The sequence below is a fragment of the Protopterus annectens genome, chromosome 3.part1 (genome assembly GCF_019279795.1).
Source record: "Protopterus annectens isolate FY-2018-M chromosome 3.part1, PAN1.0, whole genome shotgun sequence".
Lineage (NCBI taxonomy): Eukaryota > Metazoa > Chordata > Ceratodontiformes > Protopteridae > Protopterus > Protopterus annectens.
This window is the reverse complement of record NC_056732.1, coordinates 852,485,813-852,512,707: the sequence shown is the minus strand read 5'-3', so window position 1 is coordinate 852,512,707 and position 26,895 is coordinate 852,485,813. Positions and strand designations below refer to the sequence as shown.

At 39.9% G+C, this 26,895-nt stretch overlaps 1 protein-coding gene across 1 annotated transcript in view; it reads right to left on the bottom strand.

Annotated features, from left to right (window-relative positions):
* LOC122798301 (lysine--tRNA ligase-like) overlaps window positions 1-26,895 on the bottom strand; it is a 394,521-nt gene that overhangs the window by 138,161 nt on the left and 229,465 nt on the right. Inside the window, exon 10 of the mRNA XM_044067128.1 lies at window positions 23,595-23,680. Coding sequence (XP_043923063.1) covers window positions 23,595-23,680 — 86 coding nt within the window. The remainder of the gene's footprint in view (window positions 1-23,594; window positions 23,681-26,895) is intronic.

The following is a 26,895-nucleotide window of genomic DNA, read 5'->3' as shown; positions in this document are numbered from 1 at the left end:
AAAATATATATATATATATATATATATATATATATATATATATATATATGGATTCACTTTATAACCTTGAATTACTGAAATGTCGAATTTCAGTATCTCGAGACTATAAAACCAAATCCACAAAACACCGACACAAAAAAACGCGAAAGTCAAAACACCGAAAAAACCGCACACACAATACTACACATACACCACAACACCCACATCACAACAAAAACAAACAAAACTACATACATACACAACTCATACACACATAAAAGGGGGGCAAGCCCCCCTGCACCCCCACACCCCCCTACTTATATATACTAACTCCGAGATCACACAAACACAAAACAGAATCCAACTCACACACGCACATTCTCCGACCCCTCACACACATATCAAACACATCAGCACACTCACACACACTCTAACTCCCACTCACAACCCTTAGAAAGCACTTACTTGACATAACACCTACATCCACACATGGCACCGCGCACCATCAAAACACAATCCCGGACATTACACAGCGTAAGGTCATAACCGCGAATTCGATTATGAACTTTCGCTATTTTTAACATTCAGCTTTATAGCCTCGAGATACTGAAATTCGACATTTCAGTAATTCGAGGTTATAAAGTGAATCCATATATATATATATATATATATATATATATATATATATATATATATATATATATGTGCTGCTGTCAAACGTCTATGAAGAGAGGGGTTACAGTCATCATGCTTGCGTGTGTCACCCTATATTTTAAATAATTGTAACTGGATGACACCTGCTGATGTTCCAATACTTTACGACTGCAATATTTTCAGAATGCAAGTCACGAACACGTTTAAAAAATATTACAAAAGTTGCAAGTTTAACTGTATATTCAAATCAGAGGCACACTTTACCAACATATTCATAGAATTTTTTTTCAGTGCAAACGGGAAATGACAAATTATTCTTCTGTTACAGAGAACTAATTCACTCCTGCTCCTGTTCCTCTAAGGGTTAATGAAAAGACACGAAGATACACAAAAAGAGCAGACTTGGAATGAAACATCTGTCCTTTCTGCTTACCAAGTGTCCTGTGCCATATCTTTCAATAATCCACAAGGTAAGTTCCAGCCTTTACAGCATAAAATGACGCATATACTTCCTGTTTACTTACTTGCACCTGACTAGACTGGTTACGGAAGCTGGAAAGGGACCAAAATATTTAGATACTCTATACAAAGACAAGAGTTTTGCATAGTTTGCATAGTTTGCATAGTTTAGAGTAGGAGTCTCCCAATAATCGGCTATACCTCAGTCTGAATTGTCTAGAATTTCACACACTGTTCAGATTTTTGCTTGATTTTGTTAGTCTGCTCCTTATAGAATGCGTGCTTTTTTGTAAATCATAGAGAACTAAAGTCATTAATTAATGACAAACATTTGAGTTTCAGACTCCGTATACTTCAGAAAATATAATACAAAACCTGCTATTCTTGCAACTTAAGTTTATAAAAGCAATATTTAAAATCTGTCCCTAATTTTTGGACTTTGACCCACCCTTATCTGTGAGTTTGTTCAGAATTCTTGATCTAAGAGGTTGAGAGGTATGTTCGGGTACAAATTCAAAACAGGCATCATTCTCCGTTACATTTACCTGCTGTTTAATTTTGTTATTATAATTACTATTATTATTATTATTATTATACAATGGCGGAATCAAAAATTTAGAAAGTCATTTTCATAAGATACATGCATACATACATGTAAGGGTGGATAGGGAGTGTTATAATTAGGGTTCTGAAAAAAATCTCCAAATTTCTTGGGGGTGCATATTACACACCCGTTCCCAAGTATACTTTTTTTATGATGTAAAATTATGACTTTTTTAGATTTTAGACTGCATCTTAAGTAGATAGTACTGAAAAAGCAGTCACCTGAGTAATGGCAGTCTCCATGGTGGCAGTTTTAGAAAGGAAAGCATAACGTTTCCTATAAATTCCTATAAAGAAAAAAAGAAAAACAAATGTATGTATATATATATATATATATATATGTATATATATATATATATATATATATATATATATATGTATGTATATATCTATATATATATATATATATATATATATATATATATATATATACATACATATGCATACATAAATACATACATAAATTAAAAAAACTATTAGGAACAGTTTCTAAATGTGATCTCCATGTTAATGGATTTAGTGTTTCAGTGTTTCTGGGTATATACCTTCATGGAAGTGAATGCATTTGTGTTTTTGTGGAGTGAGAGAGAGAAATCACTGATAAAATTTCATCAACAACAGTAAATTTGTCAAACAAGTTCATCGGCAATCACTTTCATCTGAAAAAACAAAACTGAAGTAAGGTGATAGCAAATGAAACAAATGCATTACATTTGCAAGTTATTTATTTATTTATTCAATTTGACAATCACCTAAAAAAAAAAACAGAAATTTTACTTTTACCTGGGGGGCTTCATCCCCACTATTCCCAACACAGGTGCTCTGCCCCCACACCCCAGAAAATTAAATACAGTAACTTCACTGTCGCACAACCACAGAGAAAGAGGATCTCTCCTAACATTATATTACAGTCAAACTGCTGCAGTTCAACTGTAGTATAATGTGACCACTTGCACCAACAACAAAAATTACCGAAAAAAGTGACACATGATAAACGTATACCATGATTTAATCTATGGCCCCCAATGCTCCACCTTAGTATTACATGATAACCCTAACCCTGTCCCTGCCCCTAACCTTAAAGTATAGTTTACCTTAAAAAAGCCCTTTCCATAACATTATCACTTCACAAGACAGATCATACACTCATCACACACACACACATGCACCACTCCACATCTTACCTGTAACACTCATACTGCCACCTAAAACACTTACAGTCACGCACTCACTAAATCTATCCTCTTACCTAACCCTTACACTAACCCTAAAACACATACTGTAGGACACAAACACCCTACCCTACCACTTACTTTTGTCAACCAACCAGAACTTGCCCAAGTTTTTCACTCACTTATTACAGCTGCTTACTTGCATTACATAACTGTGCGTCAACCTAGTCAGCTGAAACCATATATATATATATATATATATATATATATATATATATATATATATATATATATATATATATTTGTGTGTGTGTGTGTGTGTGTGTGTATGTACATGCATGTAAGTCATCTATGCATACATATATGTATACACATATTTCCATTATTTCAAGACGTGACATTCTGTGAAAATAAAGTATGTATTGTCACTGCAAATTAGTTAGGGCAGCGCAGTCAGTGGTGTAGGGTTTAGCATCTGGATCTCTAGTTTAGTTCTTGGTTGGGGTGCATTATATGTGGGATATGTATATTTTCCCAGTGGCTGTATTGGTTTTCGTGTGTACTTAAGTTCCATCCCACATCCCAAAGATGTGCCATGAGTGGACAGGTATTTCATCAAAATTGGCTATAGGTCTGCATGCTGTGTGAGGGCGAATGGCAGTGTGCATACTATGTGGTGATTCCTGTTCAAGATTAGTTCCTCGCACTAAGTGGAGAGGAGTGAAAGGATGTGCTTTCTCCATGACCCTGATATGGAAATACATGCACACACACAATCACAAACCCACACACATATGCACACAGCCCAAAGGTAAACTCAATTCTCCACTAGCCTGATGCATTTCTGTGAATGTGGGTTTTCATGCTGTTTCAATGAATGTGAGTTTTGCCATTTCAGTGAATGTGAGTTTCAAGGGCAGAGATGTTTACTGCTCAAGCTAAGTCTCTCTTCATTGTGAGACTGTATTGTTTATTTAACAAATGGCTATCTGTGTTTGTGCTATTTTATTTCAATATCTGTAATCACTGTAGACGCGAATAGGAGAACAGTATGCATGGTAACTGGTGAGAAATAACCAAATAATGGAACACTGGAGGGCTGAGGAGGGGGCTGCTTCTGGGGGAGGGGGTTGCTGCTGGAGGGGCTGCTCTGGGGAGGGTAGTCTATTACCCTGCTAGGGCCCTATTTGACTATGATCCAGCTCTGGTATTTAAAGTAGAAAATACATATGCAATGATAGTTGCAGTTTAACTACATTATAAGGTATCTTTTTTTCCCTATGCATTTAAATAATTTAAGGAAATGACTGGAGTGGCTTTCTTGGGGAATGACTCTGTGGGTGTGGCTCAAATAGGGTTGTTTCATGAGTGTGGAGTGGGTGGGGCTTATGGGGCGCCAGAGCACTACTTCACCTGGGGCGCCATTTCAGCTAAGGCCAGCCCTGGAACCTGTCCCTCCAGCATGTTCTGTTAATTGTGGTAATGAAGTTGAGGTCTCTGGAGCATGTGGTACAGAGGGATTGGGATTTCTTTAGATGTAGCATTTCTAACAGAGTTGGGTCAGACATGGCTTTGTAAGTCAAACAGAGATCGCCTCTAAGTAGGCGATATGAGACAGAGAATAGTTGGAGTTTTTTGAGTCTGTTCATATAGGACAAGTGTTTAAGTCCTAGGATCCTCTTTGTGAGGTACATTTGCGGCCTCTCCAGTTGTTGCAGGTGTCTAGTGAGGTACATGCCAAATGCGGCATTGTACTCAATGATTGGCCTAATGAGGGAAGAGTAGAGGGAGACAATGACCTCTTTCTTCCTGGATGCAAAACCCTTAGTAATGAGATGTGCCATAAAGAAGGGCTTTCTGACCCACAGTGACAACATGGTGATCAAAAGAGAGGTTGCTGTCAACCTGTGTTCCCAGATCTCTTATAATACCTTCTGTGTTCAGTGGACTACCATCAGTGTAGTAATTCATGGGAACTGTTTTTTTCCCAAAGGGGATGATGACACATTTTTTGGCATTGAGCTTAAGGCCATGGTTCTGACACCAGTCGTTGGTCACAGTGAGGCCATTCTGTAGGATGCCAACATCACTTGGGGAGTTAATAATAGCTCCCAACTTGCAATCATCTGTGAACTTTGTCAGCCAGAGTCCCTTCATGTTGGCCTGGACTTCAGTGAAGTAGATACCAAACAGGAGAGGACCCAGAACCAAACCCTGTGGGACTCCACTTGTGACTAATCAGCAGTCTGACTTGGAGTCAGCTACTTTCACACTGTGGGTTATATCTGTGAGTCAGTTTGCAACCCACCTAGTGATGTAGGGGTTGATGCCAAGCTTAGTGAGTTTTTCTATGATTCCTGATTGGGGAATGGTATCAAAAGCCTTGGCCAGATCAAGGTAGGCTGTATGAACCACCCTGCCTTCATTCACAGCTCTGGTGACTGACTCAAAGAAATCAAACAAATTGAGCAGGCATGATCTACCCTTCACAAAACCAAACTGTGTGGGATCCAGAGTTTGGAGATTCCCTATATCCTTATTTATTAGGTCCATGATGATGCGTTCCATAACTTTGCATATCAGACTCGTCAGGCTAATGGGGTGATAGTTCCCAGGGTCTTTAGTCACTCCTCCTTTGTGGAGAGGGAGGAAGACTGTAGCAGTGCACCATTTGGCAGGGACAAAGCCTGAGGTGAGGCTGTGATTGAACAGGGCACACAGGCAAGGTACCAGTTCACTCTGTAGTTCATGTAGAACACAACCAGGAATATTGTCAGGTCCCATAGAAGCTGTATTCTTGGCCTTGGACAGTGCTGTTTTAACCTGTGCAGCAGTAATACTGGGTGCCTGACAATCTACTGATATTGTGATTGGTCCTTTGTGGGGGAGAGGGGATAAAGTCGGCACTAAATCTGTCGGCAGTATACTGGTAATATCTATTGGCTCAGTATAGGAGGTACCATTGGGCAGTAGCTCAGAACAAATCTGGGTATTGCCATGAAGATTCTTTACATAACTATAGAAGGCCTTGTGGTTGTCTTTACTATCTGCTGCAATTCTGTTTTCATACCTAGCTTTAGAGGATTTGATGAGGGATCTCAACTTTTTGTTGAGGCAGATAAGGGAGTTTTTCCATTCTTTGGACTTCACCTTATTCTGCATCAGTTTCTCCCCTCTGTTGTAGAGTTTGTTTATGGCAGGGGACCACTAGATTGGCTTTCTTTTTTTGGAGGAGAGTGTCTTGGTTATATTGGGTATGGCAAGATCCATGCATTTGTGTACATGTTCGTACAGTGCATTGGTGTATGATTCTGCAGTCACGCAACTATTCTCCATTTGCATAGGTGCCATGAAGTTAGCTACCTCTGTTTTTAGGATCCTAGAGTTACCATTGGAGAAGTTTTTCATGGTGGTTACCTTTGCTGGAGAGGTGGGAGGGTTGTGCATTTCCAAGGTGATTAGTTTGTGGTCGGATCTAACCAGGGAGGAGCTGACTATTGGTGTAGAGCAATGGTCGCCCATGTTAGTAATGACCAGGTCAAGGATGTTGCTACTTCTAGTGGGGGTAAGAATGAGCTGGTCCAGGGCATTGGAATTAATGAACTCCAGGAAACATTGGGCAAGTGTATTGGTACATGAGTAGTTTACCCAGTTAATGGAATGGTAGTTGAAGTCGCCTAGTAAGAGAGTGTTAAGTTGGATCCTAATATTCTCCAAGGTACTTAGGAATGTGGAGTGTGAGTCTTGGGACATTGTTGGGGACCTATAGCAGGCTACGACCTGAATCGCTGTCTTAACAAATGTTAGCTGCACCTGAAAAATCTCTGATATGTTATGTTGGGCTACTAGTCTGGAGGTGTGTGAATACTTTATGAATATGGAAACACCACCGCCTTTGGGGCTTCGGTCCAAGTTCTGGGGCCGAAAGGTGTGGAATGCGTTGTATCCTGGTAGTGCAGGGGTAATTTCTGCTGCCTTAAACCAGGTCTCTGTTACAGCATAAATGTTGATGTTCTCCATTTTAAGGAGTGCCTCGAGTGAGTGCATTTTGAGATTTAGGCTTCTAGCATTGAGCAACGTGACCCTCAGATTGCATTTGTTTGTAGCTGTTACAGTGGTAATTTGGTCTTTGGAATGCCTCATAAAAAAGGCACTATAGGGGTGGCAAGAGCCTTGGCCAGTATCTGGAAACCCAGGGGTGACAGATATAGGCCATCTCTGGCAAAGCACCGAGGTCTGCCAGTCATGTCATCCCAGCTAGACAGATACTGGATCCCCTTAGAATGACACCAGAAACTTAGCCAATTGTTGAAATCAATCATCTTCTGCTTGTACTGTGGTATCATTCTGGGTGATGGTAGGATGCTGCTCAGGGTTAGGGTCATACCTGCCTGGGCTACATAATTCGAGAGATCCTCCATGTCGCTTTTCATGTAGTCCAGGGAGGTATGTCTCAGGTCATTCACACCCACATGTACAGTGACAGAGTCACATTTGTACCAGTTGTTGAGTGACCTGAGTGCATGCATTATGTGTCGAATCCTGGCACCTGACAGGCAGCTGACTGTTACTTTCTCCTTATTCAACCTAGTAAGTGGGACATTATTGTGCCTCACTATCGAGTCACCTATGACTAGTGTGTTGGGCATGCTGTTTTGCCTTAGGGTCTTTGGTTGAATGGCACACTGTTTAGGAGAGTTATGTGTCTCGTGATTAGTGTTTTGTTGTGGTGGTCAGGTGCGTTTCTTCCATGGAGGTCTCTGCTGCTTGGGTAGATTTTTATTGAGAGCCTCTGTGAAGATGGGTGTGTGGTTTGTGTTTTTATGTGAAGGCAGTGCTGGTGTGTGTTCTGGAGGGCTATGTGTTCCATGTGGTGTGGTGCAAGTGTTGACCTTCTCCTCTTGACCAGCTATTCCGGTCTTGGCTGGAGAGTGTGTGGCTTCCAGTTTGGATATATAGGTGCATCTCTCCCAAGTCTGAGTGTTGGAAGATAAGAGGAGAGGGTTGTCGGTGTACATGAGGCAGTTGCTACATTGCCTGAGGATTCCCAAGCTCACCAGGTTAATAGGAGAAAGCACAGGGAACTGACCTTTAGACATGCCTGGAGGGATGGGCATTAATCATAAGTACTGGAGCTGTTTCCTTGTAGAATGTTTCATGCTGGTAGCACTTTTGTGTGCTACAATAATTGCTACAAGAAGTCTGGTATGGTAAAGTGCTAGACTAATAAGCTAGTAAAAGTGCAGGAGAGGAGAGAACTAGCAGATCTAAGGGAAAAATAGAAGAGCAGACTCTGGCACTGCTCAGAAGCTTAAAACAGTCCTGGCTACAGCAAGTCTGTATCAGGACTAAACTAGTTACAGGAAAGGTGGGAAACAAGAGCAATCACGGGCATTTAAACCGGAAAGTTGAGAGAGATGGAAATCTGTCCAAATGGCAAATAAACTACAATTTCTGGGCCAGGAATCACTCCTCTTGTGGTAGATAGGCTACCTAGTGCTTACCCCTCCCACTGATAAGCTAGAAGGCTTCCCTCCAACACATAAAGGCTTTGGGGGCTCAGAAGCTTACAGATTGGATACAACAAATCTGTATCTGGACTAGACTAGTTACAGGAAAGGGGAGAAACAAGTGCAAACACAGGCTTTTAAGCCAGAAAGTTGAGAGAGATGGAAAAACTTCCCAAACAGCCAATAAATACAAATTCTGGGCTAGAAACCACCATATGTGGTAGATAGGCTACCTAGTGCTTACCACTCCCACTGATAAGCTAGAAGATTTCCCTCCAACACAGAAAGGCTTGGGGGGCTCAGGAGCTTACAAACAGTCCTGGATACAGCAAATCTGTATCTGGACTAGACTAGTTACAGGAAAGGGGGGAAACAAGTGCAAATGCTGGCTTTTAAATCAGGAAGTTGAGAGAGATGGAAAAACTGCCATTCAGTCATTCTTAGATCATTTATTTATTGCATTTGTTAACCGGGTGATGTCCGACTTGGCTAGGAGCCCGTTTTCAGTGGAGACCCGGGGAGAAAAGCTCCACAAGTAACAATATAAGCACAGTGATATATATTATATATATATATATATATATATATATATATATATATAAGACACATTACAGGAGATACAGGATTAGAAATAAGTTCTAATGCAGACACAATACTAAGTAGGATAAAAGCAGCATGGGAAATACAAGAATACAGAAAAATACAACTTCAGATACAGTCACAGTAGTAAACCTGCACATAACAATGAGAGAAATCAGTAATACAGAATTACAGTTCAAATAACAGTAACAAAATATAATGGATTAGCAAGGAAGAAGAACAGATAGCTATGAAAAGGATGAAGAATGGAAAGACGGTTGGTCCAGACGACATACCTGTGGAAGCATGGAGGTGTTCAGGTGAAATGGCAGTGGAGTTTTTAACCAGATTGTTTAATGAAATCTTGGAAAGTGAGAGGATGCCTGAGGAATGGAGAAAAAGTGTTTTGGTACCGATTTTTAAGAATAAGGGTGATGTGCAGAGCTGTAGTAACTAGAGAGGAATTAAATTGATCAGTCACAGCATGAAGTTATGGGAAAGAGTAGTGGAAGCTAGGTTAAGAAGGGACGTGATGATTACTGATCAGCAGTATGGTTTCATGCCGGGAAAGAGCACTACAGATGCGATGTTTGCTCTGAGAGTGTTGATTGAGAAGTACAGAGAAGGTCAGAAGGAGTTGCATTGTGTTTTTGTAGACTTAGAGAAAGCATATTACAGGGTGCGTAGAGAGGAGTTGTGGTATTGTATGAGGAAGTCGGGAGTGTCAGAGAAGTATGTAAGAGTGGTACACGATATATACGAGGGTAGTGCGACAGCGGTGAGGTCTGCAGTGGGAGTGATGGATGCATTTAAGGTGGAGGTGGGATTACATCAAGGATCAGCTCTGAGCCCTTTCTTATTTGCAATGGTGATGGACAGGTTGACAGACGAGATCAGACAGGAGTCCCCGTGGACTATGATGTTTGCAGATGACATTGTGATCTGTAGTGAGAGTAGGGAACAGGTGGAGGAGACCCTGGAGAGATGGAGATATGCTCTAGAGAGAAGAGGAATGAAGGTCAGCTGGACTAAGACAGAATATATGTGTGTGAATGAGAGGGAGGATAGAGGAATGGTGAGGATGCAAGGAGTAGAGGTGGCGAAGGTGGATGAGTTTAAATACTTGGGATCATTAGTTCAGAGTAATGGTGAGTGTGGAAGAGAGGTGAAGAAGAGAGTACAGGCAGGATGGAGGGGGTGGAGAAGAGTGTCAGGAGTGATTTGTGACAGAGTACCAGTAAGAGTGAAAGGGAGGTCTACAAGAGGATAGTGAGACCAGCTATGTTATATGGGTTGGGGACAGTGGCATTGACAAAAAGGCAGGAGTTTGAGCTGGATGTGGCAGAGTTAAATATGTTAAGATTTGCATTGGGTGTGATGAGGGTTGACAGGATTAGGAATAAGTATATTAGAGGGTCAGCCCAGGTTGGAAGGTTTGGAGACAAAGCCAGAGAGGCAAGATTACGCTGGTTTGGACATGCACTGAGGAGGGATGCTGAGTATATTGGGAAAAAGACGGTAAGGATGAAGCTACCAGGTAACAGGAAAAGAGGAAGGCCTAAGATAAGGTTTATCGATGTGGTGAGAGAGGGCATGCAGGTGGTTGGTGTGACAGAGCAAGATGCAGAGGACAGGAAGAAATGGAAACAGTTGATCCACTGTGCTGACCCCTAATGGGAACAGCTGAAAGAAGATGATGATGAGTGAGGTAACAGCTGTGAGACACACAAAGTAATTGGATAGCAAGATGAACCAAGGTTCAATGCACCCATATCCTACAGGGTAGTAGAAAGTAGTGGCAACCTGTATGCAAGGTAGCATATGGGAGAAAATTGGGGAGTTGAATGTAGTAAGGGAGCCTGGAAGAATTAGCCTGGAGAATGGCAGGAACAGAGTCAATGAGTGGATAGGTGGAGTTTTAAGAGATTTTTAATTCCTGATAATTAAGGTTTTGTGTAATGGGCTGAGGAAGTGTGTTCCACAATTTGGCAACTTTTTAAGAATAGAGTGAGTCACCGTGTTGGTTGTGGGAGCGAGTTACCAGTAGCATTAGTTTATCTGATGATCTGAGGGACCTAAGATTAAAACTAGGTTGAACTACATTAGCAAGAGCAGGGAGATTGCTGGATTGGTGGACTATTTTGTGGGCCATGATGAGTTGATTGAGGGATAACAGGTTAGGGAGTTCGAGCCAGCTGAGCTCAGAGAGAGCAGTGCAATGGTGGGTCCTATATAGGTGACTGGAGGCAAATTTGGCAATTTTGTTGTAACATGATTCTATGTTATTAAGGTCAGACTTGCACATATTTGTGAATATGAGGGAGCTGTACAGGAGTGTAGAAAGCAGATGTGACTGAGCAGTGGCTCATCTAGTGCTGTGGGTTAGGAAAGGTTTTGCCCTATAGAGGGTGCCAAGTTTGATCTGAACTTTTTTGATTGTCAGGGAAATATGTTTGTCGAATTTTAGATTTTCATCTATTGTGACATCTAGAAGTTTAGTTTGGTTAGTAGGGTCTATCCTGGTACTATTTGTGGAGAGGATTGAAAGAGGGGAATGGCTTGGAATGGATTTTTTGTTATTGAAGACTATTACCTTAGTTTTGTTTGGGTTTAGAATGAGTTGCTGTTCAGAGAGGTACTTTTCTATGTCTTGAAAGGACGACTGCTTTTTTGCATGAAGTTCTTGGGGTGAAGGGGCTGAGCAGATGAGTGTCACATCATCTGCATATTAGACAATGGAGGCTAGCTTAGTTATGGAGATGAGGTTATTTGTAAATATGCTAAAGAGGAGAGGGCCAAGTATTGAACCTTACTGTACTCCAACAGAGATGGAGAGCAGGGAGGATAGGTTGTTTTCCAATGTAGTTGCTTGCTGGCAGTTGGAAAGATAGCTATGGAACCAGGACAGGGATGGGGAATTGAGGCCATAGGATGAGAGCTTGTTAAGTAGCAGCTGGTGAAAAATGGTGTCAAAAGCTTTGGACATATTGAGAAAGATAGATGAGACAAGTTGGCCTTCGTTTAAGAGATGATGAATGGTGTTGGTGAAGGACAATAGGGCAATTCTGGTACTATGTTTAGGTCTAAAGCCTTATTGAGGAATGGATAATAGGTTGTGAGTAAGGAAGTGGTTGAGGAGTTGATTGTGGATGCACTTTTCTAGGATTTTTGCAAGGGGAGAAAGGATGGCTATGAGGCGGTAGTTTGTGAGTTCTCGGGATGGACCACCTTTGTCAAAGGGAATGATGTGGGATATTTTCCATAGAGTTGGGACGTATTTTTCTGAGATAGATCTATTAATCAGGATTGATATAGGTTAGGCAATGGAAGGAGTGGTAATTGTTTAGAAATTCATTTGGAAGTAGGTGAGGTGTGAGACAGCAGGGCTTTAGTTTGGATAGTAGTGTTTTGATGTAACTGGTTTGGCTGGGAGTCTAAGTGAAGGGGTAGGGATTGTCAGGAGAAGGAGTGGGGAGTGTAAGAGGTTTCTTAGGTTGGTCATTTAGCAGAGCAGTTATAGTATGTACAAAATGAGAGTTGAACCGAGTAGCAATAGGGTCAGTATTATTAGAGGTGACTGGGGCGGGGATTGAGGAGTGACCAAGGGCTAAGGAGAAATTAATGCTTTGCCAGAATTTTTGGGGGTTGTTTTGGTGTATCTGTTGACAGATTAGGAAGTAAGGCTGTTTATCTTTCCTGATTTGTTTTTTAGCTTGATTTGTTAGCTGTTGATATGTAGACAGGTTTATATTATCTCTGGCAGCATGGTAGGCTGCCCAGGCTTTGTCTCTGCGTTTTAGTAGCAGTTTTGTGTATGTGGCTAACCAAGGAAAGAGTCTGGCTTTTGGGCAGATGTTTCTGGTGGGAGCGAGATGATTAAGAATACTATGCAAGGTATCGTTGAAGTACCGAACAGCTAGGTCTAGTTGGAGGTTTTTAAGTGGTGCCCAGCTGCATTGCTGGAGAAACTGATTAAATGAGGAGGGGAGAAGTTTTTTTTTTTCCTACGGATCTATTTGTAGGTAATGTTGCCTTGAGTATGGACACATTTTCTGTATAGGAAGGTTGGAGTATGCTCACTAAGGGAATCTGGTAGATAGCCTGCTAGGTAACCAAGGCTGGGTTTATTAGTTAGTATCCAGTTGAGTGTTGACTGCCTTTTGGTACGCTTGTCTATGCAGGTTGGACAGGTTATGGTTTGGGTGAAGTTGAATAGGTTTAGGAAGTTATAGGGGCTGTTGGAAGAGCAGGAGTGCCAAGTTGAAGTCATCAAGAATGATAGTTTCTTGGTTGAACTCGTTAGATGCCCAAGGGAGTAGACTTGGATTGGAGGTTATTTATTTATTTTTATATTTGTTAACCGGTTAGTCTGTCTGGTTATTGACAGAAGGGAGGTAGGTGGCTATGATAACTATTGATTTATTGGGGTTAATTTCTAGGCGAGTTGTTAGGATTTCAGAGTTGGGCAGATCAGGAGGAGTGCATTCTAGTTGTACAAACTTTGGGTGTTTTTGAACATAATGGCGACTCAACCACCTCTTTTTTTTAATCTATCTAGTCTAATGATGTAATATCCAGTTGGGGTAACTTCTAAGTCTCTGATGTGGGGCTTTAACCAGGTTTCTGTAATCACAGCTATGTCTGGTGAGTAGGTGGCTAGGGCAGCATGAAATTCAGTGACTTTTTTACTATGTTACGGAGATTGAAGTTGTTAAAGAGCAGGTCAGTATTAGAGGTGTTGGGGAAAGATGGGTAGGGGTGGGAGTGGTTAGTAGATTGATGAGGATTTGATGGGGACACAGGTGGGGATAACAGAGGGTAGGGTGAGAGTCTGTTTTGGGGACCTGGGTTGGGATGTATGTCAGCATGGAGTTTAATTTGTTTTAGAGAATGCAATAGGAGATTAGAAACTTAATCAAGTTCAAAGTCATGGGGGAACTGCAGCCTGCCTTGGCATTCACTGGGAATAAGGCAGAGGAAATAAGTGTGAAGGATGCATACACTCACTAACTCTTAAATGCCACTCTTACCTACAGGCAGTTTGGAGGAATACCAGTTCACCTACAGCATATCTTATGTATGAAGGAGGCATCTTGAGTACCCAACAAAAAACCTTCACGCACATAGGGAGGGCATGCAGAGTGTGCTAAGAAGACACCCTAGATGACACCGAACTGGAGAAACATGGATGCACATGCAAACACACACACACACACACACACACACACACACACACACACACACACACACACACACACACACACACACACACACACACACGGATGTGCTTGTGGTTGCACACACACATACATATATACACACACAATACTGGAACTCATATATTTCATATATGGTACCACAGCTATGAGAAATCGTAATGAATAGCAATAGCTATATAAGCATTATTAAATGTGTGGAGATATGTGCCAGTAGTTAAGTAGGTACCAAACACGTCACAGCTGATGGAAGAGCAGAAGTCTGCCTTTGGGTTCTTTTCCTATACCAAGAGCTTGGATTTAATATGGCAGTTAGCACAGAGGGTTAAGGCTATTTGTTGTTAATGCACTGCTTCCTACAGTGCAGCGTTTGAGTCCCTCAATCTCCATTTCCCTACTATGTGACTTTGAGCAAGTCACTTAATTAAACAATGCTCTGACTAGATTGGGAACTGGGCATGGCTCCTCGGTGGTCTCCTGGATCACATGCTTAGCCATTACCTTTGAACCTATAAGGTCATCCTTCCCTCATTAACAACCACGTATGTCCTAAATATGATAAATTGTATAACATTCAGAAAATGGAATGCTATGGTCAGCACGAAAGTGTATAGGGATAAAACCCTATCTACTGCTATGGTGGCCATAGTTCAACTAGCAGCTTGGGAGCTGGAGGCAATGACAGATAAGGATAGGCATGCCCATCCTGGGCTAGGGTGTGCATTTGTGTGCACTTTATAGTTGATCCCTGGCTGAGGCTGGTGACATGCACTTGTGTGTGTGGTCCAATGACACAATAGGCAGGAGACATTGGCTGTGCTGCCTCATAGAGATACTAACATGTCCCCATTGTATGTCTGCCCTCTGATGTTCAACAGGTGCTAACAGAGAGGATGGGTAAAGGATAGGGATAACACAAAAACACTCTCTGGAAGTAAAATGATGTTACACCAGTGTCTTCAGTCTCTTCATCGGCCCTGGATATGGGTTGGATACCACCTGAGGGAGGCTAAGGCAAGTCCTGAAGACCCAGTGAACAAGAGGAAAAGTTGGTGGAAGACAATGGTTAGTTGCAGGGAGCCAAAAAGAACAAACAAAAAATATAATGATATGTGAACAACAAATGACCACCTGCTTAGCAACTGCTTATGAACCTATATGATTATATTTCCCTTATCAACACACTGCTATACTGACCTAAACATGATAAAGGGGATAACCCTCAAAACAGAATGCTGCATGAACAGCAGGTTTTCACACTCAAAATATTAGATCGAAACCACTTAACTGGCTTAAATTATTCACAACATAAGTTCAGGGACAGCAATTACTTCAGACTGAAAAAAAATACTACCAGGGAGTAGAATACACTAGACATTGTTTGTGTTCCTAAATAAATTATTTTTACTTCATGTCAAGTTTTACCACTGTTAATGTGCAATGATCATGGGGTTATAAAAGTTAATTTGTTGCTAGATAATTCTGCCAAACTGAAATCTAAACTAATGTACAGAAGAATGATAACAGATTATATGGAACTAAAACAACTGCCATGTGAAACTAACTGGAGCAATGACAAAACTACAGAAGGAATGTGGAAGTTTTGAAAGAGAAACTGTTTGAATGCAAAAAATCAAAAAAATGTTTAAACATCAGGATCACAATGTCAGGAGAGACAAATTTATAAGAAATGGAAAAGAGGTTGAACTATAGCTTTAAAAACTGAAATAAACAAGCTGGGCAAACAAATTAAGCATAGTGTGAGACAAGATCAAGAAAATTTTGAAGAAACTTATATGTTATATAAAGATATTGAGCATAATAGAAAACGATTTTATAGATTCATAAAATGTGGGAAGGATAAAGACATGCAAATTGATACATTGTGTATAGATTCTAATATGTAATCTTAGACACAACAGAACAGATAATCAATATATTTAAATTTTTTTTTTATGTTAAAGTTTTTTTTTGGATTATCTGGAGTAGAGACTGCTTCCTCTGCAGTGCTTTTTTGTTTGGTTATATTTATAAAAATCTTATGCAAAACAGCTTGTCTCCACAATGGGAATAAAATTGTCCTAGTGACATCCATGTAACCTCAGATACTGAAATCAAATTAGATTATATTGAAAAATAATTATGCAAACTGGATCCAAACAAAGCACAGGGAGGAGACGGAATAAGTAAAAATGACCTGAGAACACTTCAGCAAGAACTTACAGTACCATTATGTCTATTATTTACTAGGTGATATAAATATCGGGAGATTCCTTAAGATCGGAGATATGTACTTATTAAATCTGTTTTTAAGGGAAATGGGAATAGGGCAAACCCAGAGTCACGCAGACCCTTAAGTCTGTTTTCATGTTGTGGAAAATAAGGGAGAAGGTAATACTGGATATTTTTATTGGTTTTATTGGAAAGGCTCACCTAGACTCTGCTACACTTTGCTGTGAGGGAAAGGTTGGTTTGCTTTTTATTTGTTGTATTTTGTATTAGTTTATTACCTTTTTATATTTTGAGTGCTGTGATTTGTTTTCTTTACCTTGTGATTTGATTGTGTTTTACTTTTAACTGCATATTAAAACTTCAAAAGACACCACAGCTCTGTCTCTTGTAAGTCAGGCAGAAATTAGAACTGATCAATTAAGGACTCATACATAAGATAGAAGAGGTCACTTAAGGTTAATCATTTGTGAACTGAGGGGGTGAAGCTAGGACTAAACCTTCTATTTAAGGGGTAAAAATAAAACATTTCAGAGCTTTATTGGAAAGGCTCACCCAGACTCTGCTACACTGCTGTGAGGGAAAGGTTGGTTTGTTTTTTATTTGTTGTATTTTGTATTAGTTTATTGCCTTTTTATATTTTGAGTGCTGTGATTTTTCTTTACCTTGTGTTTTGCTTGTATTTTACTTTTAACTGCATATTAAAACTTCAAAAGACACCACAGCTCTGTCTCTTGTGAGTCAGGCAGAATTTTTCCCCACCCCCTGTCTTTCTAGTTGCCTGCCTCTTATGTTAATTTGACCATGTATCTCATTTCCTCTCTGCTTTCACTGGCTTGTGTGAGTAAGCACAAAATTATCATTTTGTGAAATCACTCCCCTTCAACTGGCTTGTGTGAGTAAGCACAAAATTATCATTTTGTGAAATCACTCCCCTTCAACTATTTAAATTTATTGGCCATTCTACTGTATTCCATAGTACCGGAATACAAAAGTGATCACCCCCTTTCAGTCTATCTTGCTGTTTTAAAAATAGTGACTCTCCACTAAAACTTAACTTTTTAGACAGGTAAAACTTAAGTTACCTACTTTCACATCTAAATTCTCTAGTACACACTGCAGTGTTTAGGATAAACCTTTTTTTCATCGTACCTTTAAGCATCTCTGTGACTAGCACTTGCTCTAATACCTGGTGAAAAGCATTAGGAAGCCTTAAATACAAGCACTCAACTCTCCTTATTAATAAGGACAAATTAATCATAGGCACTATACAGCCTATAATTGCAAAGTACCTTGCTAAGGTAAGGGAAAACAGCTCCTGTACTTTTCAAAAACAGCACCAAACCAGGCATGTCCAAGGGTCAGCTCCCATTGATTTCTCCTGTCCACCTGGTGAATCTGGACATACTGGGGCAATGCAGCAATTGCCTCATGTACACAGACAACCCTCTCCTCCTACCACCTGACACTACAACCTGTGAGAGATGCACTTACATAGCCAAACTGGAAGCAAAGATCTCTTCACCCAAGGTTGTGCTAGACAGTCAAGAGGAGAAGGTTAACACCCGCACTACACTTCAAGCAACACATAGCCCTTCTAAGCTCACACCACCAACACCCACACATAGCAACACTAAATCCAAATATGTGGAGGCCCTTAACTGCAACCTGCCCAAGCAACAAGGACCTTCGAAGTTGAAATGCAAACAAACACCCATTACAACCAAAGTGTCACATAGCTCACAACACCAGTGTGCCACCCAGCAAGAGCCCCTAAGGTAAGACAGTGTACCTAACACTTTAGTCATAGGTGACTCTATAGTCAGGCACACTGATGTCCCACTCACCAGGCTGAACAAGGAGAAAATTACAGTAAGCTGCCTGTCGGGTGCGAAGATCCACCACATAACTCATGCACTCAAGTCACTCCACAACAAGTATAAATATGACTCTGTCAATGTCCATGTTGGAGTAAATGACTTGAGATGTACCTCCCTAGACCACATGAAAAGAGACATGGAAGAGCTCTTGGATCATGTGGCCCAGGCAGGTATGACTCTAGCCCTGAGTAGTATCCTGCCTTCTCCCGGAATGATACCACAATATAAGGACACAATGATTGAATTCAACAATTGGCTAAGCTTCTGGTGTCATTCAAACGGGATCCAATATCTGTCTACCTGGGACAACATGATCGACAGACCACGATGCTTTGCCAGAGATGGTCTGCACCTGCCACCCCTGGGATTCAGTTTACTGGCTAAGGCTGTTGCCACCCCTATAGTGCCTTTTTTAGGCAAACTTCAAAGGACAAAACCACCACCGTAACAGGTACAAGAATGCAAAATCTAAAGGTAATGCTACTCAATGCTAGAAGTCTAAACCTCAAAATGCACTCTCTTGAGGCACTCCTAAAAATGGAGAACATCGATATCTGTGCAGTAACTGAGACCTGGTTCAGTGCTCCAGAGAGCACCCCTGCAGTACCAGGCTACAACTTTTACCACACTTTTTGGCCACCAAACCAGGATCGAAACACTAAAGGAGGAGGAGTGTCCATATTCACCAAGGATATTCACACCACCAGGTTAGTTGCCCAATACAATGCGTCTGAAATTCTCCAGGTGCAACTAACACTAGGTAAGGCTACAATCCAAATTGTAGCTTGCTACAGATCCCCCACCATGCCCCAAGATTCTCACTACACTTTTCTAAACATACTGGAAAATATTAATATACAACCAAACACCCTAATACTGGATGATTTCAACTACCCTGCCATTAACTGGGAAAACTACTTGCATACCAACACCTTTGCCCAATGGTTCTTGGAATTCATAAATTCCAATGCACTGGATCAACTAATCCATAGTCCCACCAGGGGCTCCAATAGCCTGGACCTGGTCATTACCAACATGGGAAATTGATACCCCACACCTATAGTCACCCCCTCTTGGTCAGGTCAGACCATAAGCTAATCACCCTTAACATCCACATCCCACCCCCACCCCCCAGTAAGGAAACCTCCATAAAAAACTTCTCCAAAGCCAACTTCATGCTACTCAAGTCAGAAGTGACAACTTCATGCACCCATGCAGATGGGAACTGAAAGTTCAACTGCTTAGTCCTACACTAAGGCACTGTACGAGCACATCAACTCATGCATGAATAGTGCCATCCCAAATAGAACCAAGATGCTCTCCTCCAAAAAAGGGAAGCCAATCTGGTGGTCCCCTGCCATAAACAAACTTTACAACAAAAGGAAGAAACTGTTGCAGAAAAGAGGAAAATCCCAGGATGCAAAAACTCTCTTACGAGCCTCAGTAAGAAGCTGAGATCCCTCATAAAATCCTCCAAAGCTAGTTACAAAAATAAAATTGCCAAAAATTCCAAAGACAACCACAAGGCATTTTATAACTATGTCAAGAATCTAAATGGCAATGCTCAGATCTGCTCTGAGCTACAACAGAATGGCATTAAATATATTGATCCCAAGGATATTGCCAATATCCTGGCAGATCGATTCACTGCCAACTTCACCCTCCTCTCACCCCCTAAATGGCCCATCTCAATACCGGAAGATTGCCAAATTCCGGTAATAACGTCCACACAGATAAAAAATGCACTCTCCAAAGCTAAGAATACAGCATGCATGGGACCAGATGACATTCCGGGCTGTGTACTACATGAACTACAAAATGAACTGGCACCTCACCTAAGTGTCATGTTTAATCATACCCTCACCTCAGGCTTCATGCCCACTGAGTGGCTCACAGCTACAGTTATCCCACTCCAGAAGGGGGGATCCAAGTTGGATCCCGGGAACTACCGCCCCACCAGTCTGACGGGCCTGATCTGCAAGGCCATGGAATGTATTATCATGGAACTTATAAACAAAGATATTGGCAACCTTAAAATACTAGACTCCACCCAGTTTGGGTTTGTGAAGGGCCGCTCTTGTTTCCTGAACCTGATTGACTTCTTCTACTCAGTCTCCAGAGCCGTGGACGAGGGTAAGGCAGTCCACACAGCCTATCTGGACCTCGCCAAGGCCTTTGACACCATCCCCCACTCTGGAATCATAGATAAATTTACTAAGCTGGGCATTAATCCCTACGTCACTCGATGGGTTGCCAACTGGCTTACTGACAGAGCCCACACTGTAAAAGTAGCTGACTCCAAATCCAGCTCTAAACAAGTGACAAGTGGAGTACCTCAGGGTTCAGTCCTGGGACCTCTCTTGTTTGGCATGTACTTCTCTGAAGTACAGGCCAACACTAAGGGACTCTGGCTAACAAAGTTCGCAGATGACTGCAAATTAGGAGCCATTATTGAATCCCCAGATGATGTGGATACTCTACAAAAGGGCCTTACAGAAACAGATGCTTGGTGCCAGAGCTATGGGCTCAAGCTCAATGCTAAGAAATGTATAGTTATCCCCTTTGGGAAAAAAACATGTACCTGTGAATTACCACATAGGTGGCAGTACACTAAACGTTGAAAGTGTGATAAGAGACTTAGGGACACAGGTGGACAGTGGTCTCACTTTCAATAACCACATCGCCACAACAGTTTTGGAAATCCTTCTATGTGGCATACCTCATCACTAAGGGCTTTTCATCCAGAAAAAAAGAGGTCATTGTCCCACTGTACTCATCCCTCATTAGACCCATTATAGAATACAATGCTCCATTTGGTATGTACCTCTCAAGACATCTGCAACAACTGGAAAGGCCGCAGAAATACCTAACTAAAAGAATCACAGGTCTAAAGCAGATGCCCTATGCTGACCACCTTAAAAAACTCCAGATATACTCTGTCGCATATTGTCTACTCTGAGGCGATCTCTGCTTAACATACAAGGCCAAGTCAAACCCAGAGTTGTTGGACATGCTACACTTAAAGAAATCTCAATCACTCAGAGCCACACGCTCCAGGGATCTAAACCTTGTCATCACAATAAATAAAACATGCTGGAGGGATAGGTTCCTGACCCAGAGACTCCCCAGACTCTGGAATAGATTGCCCATACATGTCAAGCAGAGCACCTCTTTGGCCCTCTTCAAAAGGAACCTTGATGATTGGATGGGAGAAGGGAAATTCACCCTGGGGATCATGTCAGTCGTCCTGCTAGACAGGGGTCCAGGGAAGTAAATAGTGTGGGAAGAAATAGCCAGGGAATTGTTATGGCTAGGCTTGTATAGCCCTAGGGCTGATAGCCTAGTACTGACCTATCAACTACTAACCTATGAACCTATGGATAAGTTATTGTCAGAATTGGAAAGCTTGGGACTTGAAACCATATATCAGCATGTATATATTGAGACTAGATCTAGTATACATATAAAATGATGTTCTACAACTATATAATAATAGTTATGAATGAAAATTCGTGCTGTGATGCAATTTGTATAGATTTAACTTCAGCATTTGATATGGTCATACACAAAACACTGATGAATACATTAGAACAAATAGGTATCGATGCACTGTTAATAAGAATGGATAACTGCATGGCTTACAAATAGGACATAGCAAGTATCATACAGCAGTTGGACAGTTGAAATTCTGGGTTATAGTCAGCGTGTCCCACAAGGCTCTGTCCTAGGCCCATGCTTGTTTAGACTATATTATTCAGGTCTATCTTTTTCATCTTAGGTGTTCTATAGTCTGTATGCAGATTACTTGAAATTGGGTAAACTGATTACATGTGTTACAGATAGGGCATGCCTGTAAAAGAACTTGACTAAATTGACCATTTGGGCAGAGGAGAATGATATGCTGATAAATACATAAAAAACTAAGCATATAAGATTCAGGAGACATAAACTGACAGGTGAATATTTAATAGAGCACACAGTGATTGACACTGTAGACTCGTTGAAGGACCTGGGTATATGGGTAGATCCAGCTTTGATTTTTTTCTAATCATATCAACCAATTGGTTAATCATAATTATAGAACTATAGGTTGTATAAAATATTTATAAAGCCTAAGAAATCAGAACAAACTCATTGTTTTTTAGTTACATTAGACCCAGACTTGAGTATGGAATAACAAAATGGAAACCTTATAAGAAAACAAGCATGAATAAAATGGAAAGAGTACAGCAGAAATATACTAAGGGCATCTATGGTTGTGAACATTTAAGTTACCACGAATGACTAAAATATCTCAACTTGTACAGTATCTCATATAGATATTTAAGAGGAGACCTTATTATATTTAGGTATATAGGGCATTTAGTGACAACTACTTCTAGGAATGTTTGGGGTTATCAAAAAGTGGTAGAAAATCATCAGAGAATCTATGTAGACGATTCTGTAGGAATAAGAAGTGTATTAACTGGTTCTCTGAGAGAGCAGCTGATGCATGGAACAGACTACAAAATTATATTAAAACAAGCACTAGTTTAGATATTTTTAAGAACAACCTGGACACTTATTATGGGAACAACTGTTTTGGTGTATTGGCAAGCTAGAAGAGCATTAATGCATGTGCTTGAAATAGTTGTATGTATGTATGTATGTATGTTTGTAAATAGACTAATTACTTTGTAAATATCTAATAGGGAATATAGACCCTGTCATCAAAAGATACTGTGTACTCCAAAAAGAAATTTGAAGACAGCATCCCTAGTTAACTTACCTGTAGTCAGAAGAAAGTCCCTCTTTTATTCAGATATTAAGATAGTTTGAAGTAATTCGAAAGTATCAAGCCATTGCATTGCTTAATAGTATTTTTCAGTCTACAAGTACTGTCCTTGGACTAGTTTTCTAGAATTTGCTGATAGATGCTTTATGCACTAACTACTAGTCTCTTAATGTACTAATATACATTGCAGGAGAACATGACTCCTCTTCTTACTCCACCAGCATATGAATTAGTCAAATATCTTCTAGGACAGAAAAGTACTTACACGTGTAAACATTGTAGTAATGTGCTGTCTGCTTATGTTTGTTCTGCTGTTTTATTCTATTTTTCTTTATACTGTTGCATTCTTATTTGATACAGTTTCTTTATACTATTTTCCCTTTGGGTTCCCTTTGTAAATGAGCTTTGCCTGTTTGACTAACCCACTTAACAAACAATCAGTAAATAAATAAAATAGCACAAGCACATGAATACAGCTTCTTAAAAGACCTGAAAAACTGAACTATGGCACGAAACTTGAACAAATAAAAATAAAGAACCTTATCAAGAAGTCTTGCTGCCGTCCTTGGTGAGGTGCATTCAACTCCTTTCTCTCTGCATATTTTTTCAAGTGCAGCACGAGATTCTAAGGAGGGAAAGAAAGCATGTTGTAATGAAAAAATGCAAGTTTAAAGGCATAACATGTTTACGTTGTGTTAAGTAATGACAGACATGTATGAAACTGTCAAATGGCTATAATTTGCATGTTGTGGTGGTGGAAAGAAATGTACTGAATGAGAAACCAGAATGTACAAATTAAAAACACTTTCATTATGTTACTGGAAAACTTTGTGTCAGAGTTGACTGAGTTCATATAATAATTCAAAAGTTCCAAGCACCGAACCATGCACGAAGGACTCCAATGCAGGTAAAAGCAGTAAAAAACACTCTTTATTGGACTCAAATAGACAAACAGGTAAGCGCTTTAGCAATCTCTCTTGATTGCTTCTTCAGACCATATAAAATTCTCAAATGACACACCTATTTAAATATACTGAATCAAGAACAACCAACCAATCATCTTAAACATAGTCACTGAATTACTTAATTAAAGAAACAGCATAATTAAAATTCTCTTTATCAATGCATATACCTATGTTCCACAAAAATAATAATAAAAATAAATTAAAATATATATGTATGTATATAAAAAACAAATAATTTCCTAAGTTTCCTATCTTTAAGAACTGGTTTAAGTGAAACATAGTCATTAAGACCTGGTAATTTATGAGCTACTAAAAACAGGATCCACCTCAGTTCCTTCTGTTCTGTTTTGTTAACTATGCCTCCTTTCCTCATCCCTGCCTCAAAGGTATCAATCACTAAAAAGTTAAAATTATGGTTGTCACCATAACAAAGCATGTGTTTAGCTATGGCACTATGATCAGATAGTTTCCTAAAACAGCAATAATAATCACGTATACATTCTCTGAGACGTCTGTTGGTTTTACCAACATAAAATGCCTGACAGCTCACACATTGAGCTAAATAAATAATGTTCCGACTCTCACAATTCGCTGTCACATGGAATGTATATAACTTCTGTGTCACAGGATGCAGGATGGATAAAATTATTGTTACTATCTATATATTTACAGAAAGCACAGTTGTTGCAACTACTAGTCCCTTGTTGTATAAGTTTCTTAGGGCTCCACTTATCAGAAAAACAGAATTTGCTTAAGTGACTTCTTATTCTTAAAAACAAATCTTGGTCTATTCCCTATGATTCCTTTAATACGATCATCAGTTTCTAAAATGTGCCAGTTCTTACCAACTATGTTTTTGATCATGTTACTATTAGCTGTATGTGTCAGGCTGAACCTCAAGCTGGTGTCCCTATCCCTTCCATTATAAGTTGTACTCTTATGAATGTTAGGGGAGGAAAAATGAGGTTTTCCTTTATTCGAACGAATGCTCATGGCCTTATGACAGGCTTCATCTATTTCATAAGGTTTATAACCTCTAACAATGAACTCTTCTTTAAGAGTGTCCAAGCTCATAATAAAATCTGACTCTCTAGCATGTAGTCTAGAGTTTCGTAGAGCCTGATTGTTAACAACATTTCTAAAAATGTTTGGGATGCATACTGTTGCAATAAGCATAATTATTCCAATAGCATTCATTTCTATATAGTTTGGTATAGATTTTCTTAGCTTCATTATCCATAATTACTCTAATGTCAAGGAAATCTACTTGTGTTGAATAGGTTGCTGTGAAGTGCAAGAAATCACTACTGTTGTTCAAAAATGTCATAAACTCTTCATTGTTAGAGGTTATAAACCTTATGAAATAGATGAAGCCTGTCATAAGGCCATGAGCATGCGTTCGAATAAAGGAAAACCTCATTTTTCCTCCCCTAACATTCATAGGAGTACAACTTATAATGGAAGGGATAGGGACACCAGCTTGAGGTTCAGCCTGACACATACAGCTGATAGTAACATGATCAAAAACATAATTGGTAAGAACTGGCACATTTTAGAAACTGATGATCATATTAAAGGAATCATAGGGAATAGACCAAGATTTGTTTATAAGAATAAGAAATCACTTAAGCAAATTCTATGTTTTTCTGATAAGTGGAGCCCTAAGAAACTTATACAACAAGGGACTAGTAGTTGTAACAACTGTGCTTTCTGTAAATATATAGATAGTAACAATAATTTTATCCATCCTGTGACACAGAAGTTATATACATTCCATGTGACAGCGAATTGTGAGAGTCGGAACATTATTTATTTAGCTCAATGTGTGAGCTGTCAGGCATTTTATGTTGGTAAAACCAACAGACGTCTCAGAGAATGTATACGTGATCATTATTGCTGTTTTAGGAAACGATCTGATCATAGTGCCATAGCTAAACACATGTTTTGTTATGGTGACAACCATAATTTTAACTTTTTACTGATTGATACCTTTGAGGTAGGGATGAGGAAAGGAGGCATAGTTAACAAAACAGAACAGAAGGAACTGAGGTGGATCCTACTTTTAGCAGCTCATATATTACCAGGTCTTAATGACCATGCTTCACTTAAACCAGTTCTTAAAGATAGGAAACTTAGGAAATGTTTTTTTTTTTTTTTATATACATACATATATATTTTTATTTATTTTTATTATTTATTATTTTTTGTGGAACATAGGTATATGCATTGATAAAGAGAATTTTAATTATGCTGTTTCTTTAATTAAGTAATTCAGTGACTATGTTTAAGATGATTGGTTGGTTGTTCTTGATTCAGTGTGTCATTTGAGAATTTTATATGGTCTGAAGAAGCAATCAAGAGAGAGATTGCGGAAGTGCTTACCTGTTTGTCTATTTGTCTCCAATAAAGAGTGTTTTTTACTGCTTTTACCTGCATTGGGGTCCTTCATGCAGGGTTCGTGCTTGGAACTTTTGGATTTTTGCATTTGTTTTTGTGTCACCAAGCAAGTTAACCAACTGGGCATTTTCTTCTTGCAATTGAGTTCATATAATAAATTTGTTTTGGTACAGTATGTATATTTCAATAAACAGTCTTAAAATTTAGACTTACTTGCTAAGAGAAGAGAAATTTTTCCTGAAGCCTTGTCCATCTGTGCCTGACAACCAAGTTTCTTCCCTTAATCTCATTCTTCCAGGTGGGTGGCAAATATCCAGACAGCCATCACATTACTGTGCCATTCCTGTTATCCCCACAGCAGCCTTAGACAAATGGGGCCCCCAATGTACCTTGCCTGCCCCTTGTACATGCTCAGTCAGGTATCTATTCTCCAGCTACAGCATGTGCACTGCTTAGTGGGCAGTCATTCTCATCCTGT